Here is a 14,517-nt window from a genome sequence, read left to right on the forward strand (position 1 = left end):
ACAGAGCAAGACTCTGTCTTAAACAAAAAAAAAAGAAAAAAAGAAAGAAAAAGAAAAAGAAACTCTTGGCTTGACTTTTTCAGTTGCAGAGAAACAGAGCTATCTGGCAAGCTGTCCCAGTGGCAACTCCCTGCGCAGGAGTACCTAGGCCCTGTGATGTGGGCAGGTGGAGCACCAAAAGGTACCACACTCAGACTTCCCATCACTCATCCATCACTCTCTATTCCTGTTGTAACACCTACATTTATTGTAGACGTTCAGAAATTCACCTTTCAAACATGTTTTAGGAACACGTCATGTATATAAGTAGGAAGTTGCTTACATATATTAAAGTAGGGGCAGCATTATATTTAACAATAGTTTTAAATTCACTGAATTCATAAAAGAACAATAAGGTATGTTAACATCAATTTTATTACTTTACAACCGTAGTCACTTATAGCGCCACACAAAAAGCACATGTAAATGAATAGTAGGAGAGCTATTAATTCAAAATTCTAATCCCCAATATAATTTGCTGCTATACATTTCTATATAAATTATTGTATTTCAAAGAAAAGGAGACGCTTAAAATGAAATCTTCCTCTCCATGTTCTGCTCCATCCTAAGCTCATTATTAAAATACACAGATGAAGACAGCTATGGGAGAAAATACTATAGAAGTAATACTTGAAGGAGCCCAAGGTATGAGTTAATTTTTAGCAGTATTTTCTTACTCTAGACATATGACATAGTTCAGAAGTTACTTTAAATATAACCATGTGTGACAATAGAGACAATTGTTCTTCTAAAAGTACAGCTAATATATGTCAATAAGCACAAGGCAAAATAAAGTGAAATAAGTAAATGATATAAAAATTCATATAAATTTAAAAGTTCAAAATTAGTTTTATCATCTGCATCTTCCATTATATGTTTCAGTATATTTGTTATCAGTTATATTATCTAATGCCTAGGGTCAAAAACAAAGTAGACATTTTTTGAAAGGAGAAAGAAATTACAAATTTAGAGCTCTTTTGATTACAATTTATTTGTTTGCAAAATGTCCACCAATTAGAACACATGACTTCCGGTTATCATGTTTCTAAAGTTGAGTTTCCTTGCCTGGCCAGTATTTGGGTTGTAGCAGATGATCACTTGTAGTGCAATTTTCCTTTTGGAATCTTGTAGACACCATTGTTCTTTCTCTCTTCATTATAAAACTTCTGTGTTTTGAAACATAATTTTTCTTTAAAATGAAAAGTACTGCAATGCTTAGGAAAATTGACACTGTGCCCAGTATCACAGTTAGTCCCAGATATATATGTCTAGAAGAAGAGAGAATCTCTGTTAGAATTATTGCAACTACCCAACTTCAGAGAAATTTTAAAAGGTAGGTAATAATATCATTCTGATGGTTTTCTTTAAGAATGTAGATTTGGTGGTTTATATAAAAGACTATTTTATGAATAGTGACAGATCGTTGAAGGCAGTTTATAAAATAAAGCAATGTCTTAGTAGCACCATCATTTTCAGTTACTACTTATTACTTAATCAGTTTTATCCTTTCTGTAAATTATTTCGTTAGACCAGGTAACCATATCCCTGTTTGCCTAGAACAGCCCCAGTTTATGCTGGTGTTGGCCCAGTGTAATTTTAATAGTGCTCCTTTTCACATTCAAAAGTACCCAGTTTTGAATGATAAATTATGTGGCTACCCTATCCTCAGACCTTTCCCAACTTCATTTCTTTGGAAAACTTGCATGAAGCAATGCTGAGAGAATTGGAGCTCTGAGTAAAGCAGAGTGATTTCAGAATAAAGCAGTTATTTAAATCGGTTTATTTCATGAGAAACCTATAGTTCTATGCTTTGTCAGAAGATGCTAAGGTATGGAAGGTCAGGTTGCCTGTCTCATTCTGGTTACCTTGAAAACATACTCTCAATCTCTGATTGAGTTGCATTGTCTCTACATTACAGTTAATACAGCCTTAGCAAAAATGTGAGGAAATCCTAAATTATACTCACAGATTGGGTCCCTTTCAAAAACCAAAATAAATTTCACACATACCATCAAAACCTATTAACTCAAACAAATTTATTTGAAATGGTGTACCCAATTCACATCCAACTAAGATGGTTCAGTACCAAGTTTATTTCTCTAGAAACTGCTCAGCTTGTAAGTCTTTTAAACAATCTTTCTTGCTTTTAAGCCATTGAAGCATTGCTTTAAGCAATAAGGGACTAAATGTTTGATGAGCTGAACTGAATGATACCATAGTGAAAAAGCCATGCCACCCAACCCCCATATACACTCACCCACACAGAGAAAACCTTTTACTTTTGTGCATTTCAAGTACGAGAATAATTGAACATCAGTTTGGCAATAAAAGCCGGACAGATTTAGAGCCAAATCCAACTCTTGCCCAGGGGGATTATATCTGACGTAAGTGGTACAGTTTGGCTCAGTTTGAAAAAGAATAAAATCAAACCCAAAATGTGACCTAAATTTAAATGCCTCTGAATTTCAGGGAAATACTTGTCCATTTGTGTGCATAAACTTTCAAAATTCTACTCTATTCTGGACACTTTTGTCATATTTTAAAAATGATTACTCATTTAAAATGGGAGTCAAGGTAATGAATAGGGACAAAAATCAAAGATCTAATCAAATAATAATATAATTGTTCTATGATTACAGATCACACTTTTTGATTAGACTATTCTTTACCTTACAAGCAGTGAAATGACATGAAAACTTGTTAGTGTCAGTGGCATTGTGTAAATCTGGGATGCTGTAGCAGTGAGATGCGGGAATGCTTTTGATTTGGTACCTGAAGACATTTGAATCATATAATCTGCATGATCCTCTACTTCCACATCTTTTAAATCCCCATTTGAGGCATGAAGTATCAATCAAAACTCCAAAATATACTGGAGCTGGGATTCCTGCTGTGAGAAAAACAACTGCTGTTAAAAAACATATGCGCATCTTTTTGTCTATGAATGATTATCTGAAACCACTTACTTTAATTTAATTACTGTTTTGGAGATGAAAGGCTATCAATTACATACTGAAATCTCCAAAACCTCTCTCTCTCTAATCCAGTCTTTTCTCATAAGCTCCAGAATCATGCAGTAACTGCCATTTATTTGTCTCCAGAAGCATGTCACTCAGGCACTTCAAACTCAACATGAGCTCAACTTCTTCCCCTACAGACCTGTCCCTTAATCAGTGGAAGCCCAGTCATTAAAGCAGACTTGGGAGTCATCATTGAGCCTTCTTTCTCTCCTCTGTCTGGCTATCACTATATTTAATTTATCCCTCAAGCATACCAATTCTACCTACTAGGTGTATCTTAAACACTTTCTCTTCTTTCCATTCCCACTGTCACTCCTTCTACCCTAACATAAAGCAACAGCCAATTCATGATTTCTTGGCTTCCTTCATTAACCTTCTCAAATCTATCCATCATACAGAGGTTGCATCACTGAATTAAGTAGGTGACTTCCCAAGACATCGCTTCCAAAAGAAAAGTAGTTAACTGAACATTGGGTTATTCTACTTTTGTGGCCTCGCTTTGGGCAGGATTATTGTCTTATATTTCAGAATGCAATTTTCTTGGATTTCTTTCAGTGACTAAAATGTTCTCTCCTCTTGTCTCAATGCCTTGAGTAGTTTCCTTTATCCCAAGCAATGCTTTTCTCTTCTTTACCTTCTTAATACACATTCACTTTTAAAATCTCAGTTTGAACGTTTTCCTTCATGGTAGGCTATTTTGATGAACTAAACTTGTTTTACATCTCATAAAACTTTTAATACTCCTGTAATAGCTTGTCGAATTGCCTTCTCTGCTAGACTGTAAGTTCACCATGGTAGGAAACCTGTCCTTCTTTTTCAAGCTATAAACCCTCAGAAAATGTTCAGAATTTAATCCTCCTTAGGAGAAAAGGTATCTCTTGTGTACAAATATTAATGAAAGTATCTTAAGCAGTTGTTCATAGCTCAGGGTATATTTTACGTGTTCTAAATTGGTGATTCATTAACATCTGTTATTTAGTTCTCTTAAGAACTGTATTGTCTGGCAGTTCATGGTCATAGTTGGCTGGAGTTGAGCAGGAGCTGCCTCCATGCCTCACTCCTCACCCGCTGCCTACACTTGGAGTCTACCGCAAGTCCATACAGCTTTCTCTCTGCCTACATCACTCATTTCCATCAACAGCCTGCTTGTTTCTGGCATTTGAGTTTTAACCTTTTTATATGTTTTCTTCGGTTATAAAATTGCTTTGTAGGCTTATATTGAACAAAATAATCTCACTAAATTTTTAAAATCATCTAATAATATTGATGACACTTCTAAATTTCAGAGATTATCCATTTGTTATTTGAAAACAAATGAAAATATTTAAAAATATTTTCTGGCCGGGCGCGGTAGCTCACGCCTATAATCCCAGCACTTTGGGAGGCCAAGGAGGGTGGATCACAAGGTCAGGATAGAGACCATCCTGGCTAACATGGTGACACCCCATCTCTACCAAAAATACAAAAAAAAATTAGCCTGGTGTGGTGGCGGGTAGGTGTACTCCCAGCTACTCAGAAGGCTGAGGCAGGAGAATGGCGTGAACCTGGGAGGCCGAGCTTGCAGTGAGCAGAGAGTGCACCACTGCGCTCCAGCCGGGGCAACTGAGCAACACTCCATGTCAAAAAAAAAAAAAAAAAACACAAATATATATATATACACACACATATATTTATGTAAAGGTTTACCTAAACTTTGCAAATACTCATGTAAAAAATTGATTCAATCCAGACTCATCGGTGGCTGCCAAAGTTTTGAGTGAAAGATTTTTGGGAAACAGAATGGTGACATAATCTCGAAGTGTCAAATTATAGATGACTTATTAACTGCAAAAGGATTTTTATGATGGAGAAAACTGGTGGACACCACCTTCACCAAGGGACCAAAATTAAAATTCCAATGATGGTATAAACTGAATTGATGTGCTTCCTGATGTGATTTATTAAGCATCATGCAAATCATCTGTGTAGTATTGCCACCAACAATATTTTACCTGGACATACTCAAAAGCAAACACATCCAATAGGTGAGATATTTTACAAAACAACTGGCTTTTGCCTCTTGAAAAAAAATGTAAATGTTGCAAAAGAACAAAAAAATAAGAATGAGGAATTTTTGGAGATAAAAAAGGTAACTAAACACAATATGTGGTCTTTGACTTTGGATCAAAAGAGAAAATAAAACACTATAGAAGACACTATTGTCATAATGAAAGAAATTTGAATGAGGAATTATATTAGACAGAGGAGCATATCAATGTTGAATTTCTGAAGTGTGAGAATGGTATTGTGGTTATACAGGACGACAGACTTGCTCTTGTAGAAGAATACAAGTCGAGGACTTTAGGACTGAAGTGTCAGCATGTTCACTACTTATTTTCAAATGATTCAGCAAAATATTTGTATGCTCAGAGAAACAGAGGAGAGAGATTTCTGGTTTTTGGACACAGTTGATAAATCCCAGTAAAAGTTTTACAATTATTCATTGTCATTTAAATTTTTGTTTTGTAGATTTGAAATTTTCACAACAAATGGGAGAGAAAGATAGAAGGAAGTGAAACCTATGGATTAAAAAAGATTTTAGCAATATATCACCTAAATGCAATTGTGGACCTTGTTTGGTTCTTGATTGAAACGTACATGTGTAAGGAAACATCAGATAATTTAAAGAATTTGAGCAGTAATTGGGTATTTGCTAATATTAAGAAGTTATTTTTTAAGATGCAAGAATCACCAGATTAAAACAAGTCATTATGGTTTTGATTAGAAGAGCACACCAAACATGTTATAGACGAAATGCAGTAGTCTGAGACTTACTTCAAAATAAGCTAGTTGGGTTAAGTAGTTAGGCACACAGATGTCCCAAGATGAGCTGTGTGTTGATAACTACTGAAATTGGGTAATGGCTAAATGGGAGTTCATTGCTATCTTTGCTGTATACAAAGAAAGTTCTTGCTATCTTTGTATATGATTACATTTTAAATAACAAATGATTGTAGGAATATCTAATTTAATCTATTTTGCATGAAACCCCATGAACAAGAAGAGCAGAAAATTTATCTAGCATTGAATTTGGATTATTTGGTGCCTCAAAAACCAACCAAATAGATGATTTACCACTTAAAAACTTCAGGTGATAACCACTTTTACATTACCTTTAATGATGTGAAGACAAGCCAAAAGATTCAAATGTTCGCAATTTTCTGTACATGGTTTAAGATTATTGTAATAGAACATTTTCAAAGATTCACAAAAGCAGAGAGAATGATATAATTAATCCTCATGTACCATCATATCTTTGACAATTATTAATATTTTGCCATTGCTGTTTCCTCTCTCTCCACTCTGAACTCTTTTTTTTTGTTTGTTTGTTTGTTTGTTTTGAGACAAAGAGTCTGCCTCTGTCACCCAAGCTGGAGTAGAGTGGCACAGTCTCAGCTCACTGCAACCTCTGCCTCCTGGGTTCAAGCAATTCTTGTGACTCAGACTCCCTGAGTATCTGGGACCACAAGCGTGCGCCACCATGCCAGGCTAATTTTTGTACTTTTAGTAGAGATTGGGGTTTAGCTATGTTGAAACCAGGCTGGTCTCAAACTCCTGGCTTCAAGAGATCCACCCGCTTCAGCCTCCCAAAGTGCTGGGATTGTAGGCATGAACAATTGTGCCCAGCCTGAACTCTTATTTTAATATTTTAAAGGCAATCTGAGACATCATGTCATTTCAATTATGTATATTTCAGCATGCATCTCTACTGATGACATTTTTTAAAAATATGACTGTTATGTCATTCTCACACCTAACACGTTTTATAATAATTTCATAGTTTTATCTAAAATGTAGTACATATTCAAGTTTTTGGATTGTCTCCAAGGATTTTTTTTAATTCATTTGTTTTTATAAGGATCCAAACCAAATAAATACATTGTATTTCGTTGATGGCTCTTTATAGCAATATACACTCTTCACTTTTTTTTTCTTACTAATGGTTTTTGAAAAAAAGACACCACCAAGTCCTATAGGATATGCCACAGTCTGGATTTAATTGCTTCTTTATAACATTATTTAATTTATTCCCCTATCATCCATCTTTCCTAGAATCTGGTAGTTAGATCTTTTTAGATTCAGGTTCAATTTACTTCAGGCAAACGCGCTGTGTATTTTTTTATTCTGTCCCAGTTAGAAGGCACATGCAACTTAGTTGCCACTCTAAGATGGGCATGAAGTTCAGACTAGGCCAGTCTGATCCCTCCATTATGAAGTTGTTCATCAACTTTCATGTAAAGCTTTTAACTATTTTTAAGGCCACAGGACAGGATTTTTTTTTTTTTAAATCTATGCTTCTTACAGAAAGTATTTTGGGTTTTCTCTAAAAGGAATTTTCCTTAATTGACTAATTTGGATACTTTGACATACAGTTAATAGAAGAAAGGCAAGATAAATCATTTTTTTCCTTCTTTATTTCTCAATTTTCAGAATAATGACTTGATGTCCTGATATTCTCCAAAATTTTAAAGTATTATTATAAACTCATGTGTTTTAATATATTCTATGTATTTCAATAAACTGCAGCCATTATTGTTACTACTGCTACAACTATTTTGAGTTTCAATTTATCTCACCTTGAGGCCAATCTCCTCAAATTGGTTCTGTTCCCTTGTGATACATCCTTCTTAGGCTTTGGTAGCACATTCATTTTCTAGTATAAAAAGATGTCCCATAATCATCTTATGCATTTTCTACCCTAGGCCTTGAACCAGTCATTTCTCCAAGGTGCCATATCTTTTACTGCGAGATTATATTTAGAAATCACAGATTAAGTGTTGTAGTGTTCATTTCTTCTGGGTTTCAAAGTTTCTAGAGTTTTCAGGAGATGGAGCTATAAAATACACATTATTTTAAAATAAAAATATGTGAGTTCATATTGATGTTTTAAGTTCAAATTTAAGAATGAGATTTATTTATTTATTTATTTATTTATTAGATGGAGTCTTGCTCTGTCACCCAGGCTGGAGTGCAGTGGCACGATCTTTTTATTTTTTATTTTTTTTTTTGAAACGGAGTCTCGCTCTGCCACCCAGGCTGGAGTGCAGTGGCCGGATCTCAGCTCACTGCAAGCTCCGCCTCCCGGGTTCCCACCATTCTCCTGCCTCAGCCTCCCGAGTAGCTGGGACTGCAGGCGCCCGCCACCTCGCCCGGCTAGTTTTCTGTATTTTTAGTAGAGACGGGGTTTCACCGTGTTAGCCAGGATGGTCTCGATCTCCTGACCTCGTGATCCGCCCGTCTCGGCCTCCCAAAGTGCTAGGATTACAGGCTTGAGCCACCGCGCCCGGCCAGTGGCACGATCTTGGCTCACTGCAATTTCTGCCTCCTGGGTTCGAGCGATTCTCCTGCCTCAGCCTCCCTAGTAGCTGGGATTGCAGGCACGCGCCACCACGCCCAGCTAATTTTTGTATTTTTAGTAGAGATGGGGTTTCACCATGTTGGCCAGCTGATCCGAACTCCTGACCTCAGTTGATCTGCCTGCCTCAGCCTCCCAAAGTGCTGGGATTACAGGCGTGAGCCACCACACCCAGCCTTTAAATTTTTAAATTTTATTCTTGTATCACTTTTCTATTTTACTAAAAATATTGATTCCAAGTAATCTTAACATGTTTCAATTGTTTTATCTTAAAATATAATAGTTTCAACATAAAATATTGATATTAGTACTAATAATAACTACAAATCCAGTTAATCTATGAGGATTTGGTAAAACTTTTATTTTTTAAGGCATTTAAAGTTTTCATGTATGCTTATTTAACCAACATATGCTTACATTAAACAGTTTCAGTTTAATATTTGGTTATTTTAAATTTTATTTTCAGTTATATTAAAACTTTATATCATTTTGATTAAACAACCACATAAAAAGTTACATTTACAAAGTCTTACCTCCATCCTGAACTTTATCCCTCTTCCCTTTCTTCTCCTACAGGTATAACCATTTTTTAAAATTCGTTTTTAGTTTATGCTTCCATTGTTTCTTTTACAAAAAAGAGCAAAATGCCTTTGCACATGCATATAATGTTTACACGGTTCCACACGTAACACCAAAAACATCGTACAATAAAAATTGTTCTCCATTTTGCTTATTTTTACTTAATACTATATAGTGGAGATCGGTTGGTAACATTAGATAGATTTTCCCCATTCATCCTTACAGCTCTGTTATGTGTGTGTACTACAGTTTATTCAACCAATCTCCTACCGATGGACATTTAGGTCACTTCCAGTTTTTTGTTATTATAAAAAGTCACAATTATTGCACCTATTCATAATGATTAAATTTATTTTATAATTTTGCTAGCAAATTTTGGTATAATTCTTAGAAGTAAAGATATTACGTTAAAAGGTAAATATATATATATATGTAATTTTACCTGTTATTGCCCAATAAAGATCATTTTCCCAACAGCAATGTGTAAGCATCATCTATTTTCTCATACATTGCAAACAAAATTTGGCAATTTGTCAACTTGATAAGAAAGGTGGTTCTAACTTGGCTCTTTTTCTGAGTGGATTTGAGCATCTTTCTATATATTAAATGGCAATTACATTTATTTTCCATGAAAATTCACATCTTTGGCTCGTTTTTCTACTTTGTTGCTTGTTTTTTTCTTCTCAAAACTTAGGAGTTTTCTTTATGATAGGAATATTAGGCAATTGTCTGTTACATAAATTGCAAGTTCGTCCTTTGCCATTTGACTTTGCTTATGATACTTTTGCCAATGTCAAATATTATTTTTGTCAAATCAATTTTGTAAACCATTTGTTTATGTTGGAACAATTTTTGCTCTGTAGGCTCCATCTCTATTCCCAAAGACAGGTAGATATGGGGGCCAATTCTTCCCAGGCATATACTACAGGCTCAGTATATGACACTTTTCTAGCTAATACCTATTTTCATATTGTAGAATTAGAGCCAGTCATGATACCATATAACTTTATTTTTGTTTCTTTTTCAGTGTTGTCAGGATTCTATTATCTTGCTATGCAACCATTTTACAACAAGATCTATGTAAACCAAATTTAATTTCAGATTTTTTGAGCTTTGAGTTTGTTCTTTTTTCTGGGTTGTTCCTTTCTGAAAAATGGCAGTGAAATATTCAAAATTATTTTATTTTATTCTTTAATATAGAAACTCTTTAAGGATAAAACTTTAAGGATAAAAACCTTATTTGTCTCATTCACTGTTTAAGGATAAAACTCTTTAACAATAAAACTGTTTAAGGATAAAACTCTTTAAGGATAAAAACTTTGTCTCATTCACTGTTTCCTATGGGTTTTAACCAATATATATTTAAAAATTTGGTAGTCACAAAAAACATTTTAATTGCAATTTAAAGTATGACCTACTCAAATTTATTTGCTTGGTTTAAATAATACCTTATCTTTCTCCCTAATGACATAAGGGATAAGCATTGAGAGTAACTCAAAATAATTATTTCCATTTTAATAACTGAAAAAATTATATTTAGGCTTCAGCCTTTCTTACTTATTAATTTCTGAGAGCTCTCTTGTAAAAGCCATGGGTTTTCTGAGAACACACAAGTGCTAGAAAAGGTAAGATTGTTAAACAAAAATTGTGATTAATTATTATTAATCTCACAAAATCTCTGTTATATCTGGAGCACAAAATAGGCAATACATTTCTGTAAAAAAAGAAGAAAGGAGTCAAGAAAAGGAGGAAGGGAATAAATAAATGAAGAAAGGAATAAAAAAGACTATGAACTTTGCTACCTACAACATATATTTATGCATGGCAATTCTGTAAAAATATTTAGAAAAGTCTTCAAAATACGCTTATGGTGGCTACCATAAATTAAAACATAGGTTAAACTTACCAAGAACTCTTATTGATAATGTGTAGATACCCAAGGCAAAAGACTTAAGCTGTGGCTTAATACACCTAAAATCAACAAAAGCACCATTATAAGAAATATATAATCCATTAAAGCAAATAGAAAGTTGAATGTTAATCTGCCTAACATGCGTGAAATCATGTTAGAATTCAAGTGCCATTTATGTTGAACCCATTGGTGTGCTAACATAGGGAGGACAAAATATGTAAAAGCCATATTTCATTTCATGCAATGCTATAAGAAGTTTATAATTAATATTTCTAGAAACTAAATCACCCATACATGCCATATTCATATGGAGCTGATAAAGTCAAATTTAAGTTTAATCACCAAAATAGCAAAGATTCAGAATAAAACTCAAATTTCTAAGAAATTGTTAGAATTTGAAGCAACAATAAATAATTAATAGCTTATAATTTTATGGCTTTTTGTCTAAAAGCACAGGGCCAAATTGATCAGAGTTGATATAATCACTGTGGCATGCTAAAAAGTTGTTGCTAAATAGAGGGAATCTAAAAAAATCAGAAAAGTGCAAAAACACCTAAATAATAAGAGTGTCATTAATATGACTGTAAAGCTTAAACTGATTGGCCTATGAAATTTAATAGTAATAATCATGGTGATATATAAAATAACTGCTGAGTGTTAACCACAGTATTTACTACTTCTTACATATTATATCATTTAGTTTCTGTTTAAAAGAGGCAAAAAAAAAAAAAAAAAAGACACAACTTTCCTTCTTCTGACATCAAAATCCACAATAGTTAATATGACGGACTAGTGGTTAGAAAGATGCTTTCTGTGGTAAGTAACCTGATTCTACACTTGGCACAATATAAGAAGATGTTGAAGAAGTAGCCACAATATTCTGGAAAGTCTAGGACAATGTTTTGCCATTTTGTCAAACTCAGGCTGCCATTTGTAAATGTAACTATCTCATGTTCTCCATGTTGTATTTCCCATGATTTGATGAAAGCTGTTTTGAGAATAGCAGGTTTGTGGATAATAAGTTCTGTTTTCTGTTTGTCATTCCTAAACAATTTCCATGATAAAAACTGTGGGAAATTAAAAATGTATACAATACTTTGCTTAGTCTTACTTTAGAAAAAAATTAGTATTCATCCTTAAATATATGAATTAATTTGAAAATCACCCAGTCCACCTCATAAATGTATAGAAATATTTGCAAAGCTAAAGCTAACTCAATTAGGATGAAAATATTATAACTGAGGCTTCTGTTTTCAAAACTATTTTACAATTTGGATTCATATAATTTTTACAGATGTATGATAGCATAATCAGTAAAAAAAATATTCGAGCACAAATTCTGCTTTAATAGGAGAAAAACGTTATAGGGAATTTGAATGGAGATATAAATACAGGAACAAGGAAATATGTAATGCTTGTCACTGTTAAAGTAGTTATACAATTCTCACTCAGGTGATGCTGGTTATCAAATCACTATTTTTTAGATCCCATTAATTACATTAGAAAGTGACTTACATTTAAGACCGTTATTTTAAAATAGAAATATTTATAATATACCGGAAATCAACATTTAGTTACTATTTAAACTTATGATAAAGATTTTATGTGTCAAATTATAAATATGCAAGAAGCTACATACTTTTACCATTTTTTTTTAGGGTTTTATAAGCAAAAATGGTTGAAGTCATTAATACGGTCTGGCTCTGTGTTCCCACCCAAATCTCACCTTGAATTGCAATCCAAATTTTAATCCCTGCATGTTGGGAGAGGGACCTCTTTGGAGGTGATTGGCTCATGGGTGTGGCTCCCCCATGATGTTCTTGTGATAGTGAGTTCTCACAAGGTCTGATGGTGTTGTAAGAGATTCTTCCCTCTTCACTCTGTACTTCTCTCTCCTGCACCTTGTGAGGAAGGACTTGTTTCCCCTCCCCTGACTATTGTAAGTTTCCTAAGGCCTCTCCAGCCATGCGGAACTGTGAGACAATTAAACCTCTTTCCTTTATAAATTACCCCATCTCAAGTATTTCTTTATATCAGTGTGAAAATGTAATAATACAGTCATTAACATCATGGATTAGGAGCCTCAATTTACCCAAAGCCATGAAATCCCCCACAGATAATTCCAGTCATGGCAAAAATATACAGATAAAGCAATATATATATATAAAATAAATTCTAATATTATTTTATTAGATGAGCCTTAAAATATTTTATAAATTGTATTTCCCATGATTTGGTGAAACTATATTTAATCTAAAATGCATGTTACCTATGCTAATTAATATTATCACCAGCGTTAGAAGTTGGATACTACATTTATTAAGCAACTCTAGTGATGTAGGCACTAACATTGCCTCCTAGACCAATAGTTTGCAAACATTTTTAACTAAGAAAACTTCTATTCAGCCACATTTTTGTATAAATACCCAAAGTGCAATAACATATAAAAGTGAAACAAGGATGTGGGACAAGTTCCTTGAAAAAAAACTAAGAGGAATCATAAGGATTCCACAGAAAAATAATTTAAATCATTGCTTGAGATGATTGTGTCTTATATTAAAGTTAGAATAGGGAGAATCAGTACTCACCTCAGAAGTAATATGTATCCAGGTATGCCACCTAGGGATAAAGTATAGGATGTGATGACTGAAATTACAAGGAAATACAGAAACATTTGGGGACATCCATTGTCTTTCTGACATCTTCCCACTATGCCTGAGGAATTTCCGGATTTAGAAGCTGCAATTCCCACACATGTGCAGTTGTAAAATATCTGTAACACAATAGGGAAAAGTCCAATTATTTCAGTAACATTTAAATAAAATTAAAGATAGTTACTTTAAAAATTTTTACAGCACCATAGCCATGCATTACATAAACAATGAGGAAATATTCTTTTATTTTTCTGTATTAGAGTATATTGAGCAAAGCAAAATCTATACAGATCAACATTTCATTATCTAAATAGCAGATGGTTGATCTACAAACTACTGATCCTATACAACAATCTCAAAGCAAATCCTGCCTAGTCTAACCATACCTTACCTCCTTCACTACCACTTCCAGTTCTAAGTAACCATTATTTCTTGCCTAGATTGTTACAATGCTCCCTTTATGCTCAACTTGTTTCCACTCTTACCTAGCTAGAATCTGTTTTCCACCCAGTAAGCGAAGTGAACCTTTAAACATGACAGTCAGTCATGTCATGGATCAATACCCTCAACCTGCCAGTGGTTTCTCATTATACTTGCATGAAACCCCACATCCTTATAACAGTTTACACTTTCTCCATCATGTAGCACCTGCATGCCACTCTAATCTCTCCATTCAGTGATCTTCCTTCTCTTCTTTTGTGTCAGTCACACACATGACCTTTGCAAAGACCCCATTTTGCCCTTTTCAAACTTCCCCTCAAACCTGGCAAGTTTATCCATGCCTCATGGCCCTGCTATTTTCCCTGCCCAGGCAGCTCTTCTCCTCGGTGATCACACAGCTGGCATCCATACTTTAGTTCTCTTTTCAGAGGTTTTAATAGAGACCTTCCACGACTACCCATTAAAAAAAAAAAAAAA

General features: G+C 34.1%; 1 protein-coding gene across 3 annotated transcripts in view; it reads right to left on the minus strand.

Annotated features, from left to right (window-relative positions):
- Positions 1 to 223: 223 nt before the first annotated feature.
- SLCO1C1 (solute carrier organic anion transporter family member 1C1) overlaps positions 224 to 14,517 on the minus strand; it is a 65,735-nt gene continuing 51,441 nt past the window's right edge. For 2 of the 3 annotated variants that reach the window (XM_017888608.1, XM_017888607.1), the window contains 4 exons: positions 13,534 to 13,718; positions 10,940 to 11,004; positions 2,812 to 2,929; positions 224 to 1,307 (listed from right to left, as the gene is read on the minus strand). In XM_017888608.1, the coding sequence (XP_017744097.1) occupies positions 1,085 to 1,307; positions 2,812 to 2,929; positions 10,940 to 11,004; positions 13,534 to 13,718 (591 nt within the window). In that variant the 3' untranslated portion in view covers positions 224 to 1,084. Of the gene's footprint in view, positions 1,308 to 2,708; positions 2,930 to 10,939; positions 11,005 to 13,533; positions 13,719 to 14,517 lie in introns of all 3 variants that reach the window. The other variant, XM_017888606.1, reaches the window with a different exon arrangement.

The sequence above is a fragment of the Rhinopithecus bieti genome, unplaced genomic scaffold (assembly GCF_001698545.2).
Source record: "Rhinopithecus bieti isolate Rb0 unplaced genomic scaffold, ASM169854v2 scaffold_15769, whole genome shotgun sequence".
NCBI lineage: Eukaryota > Metazoa > Chordata > Mammalia > Primates > Cercopithecidae > Rhinopithecus > Rhinopithecus bieti.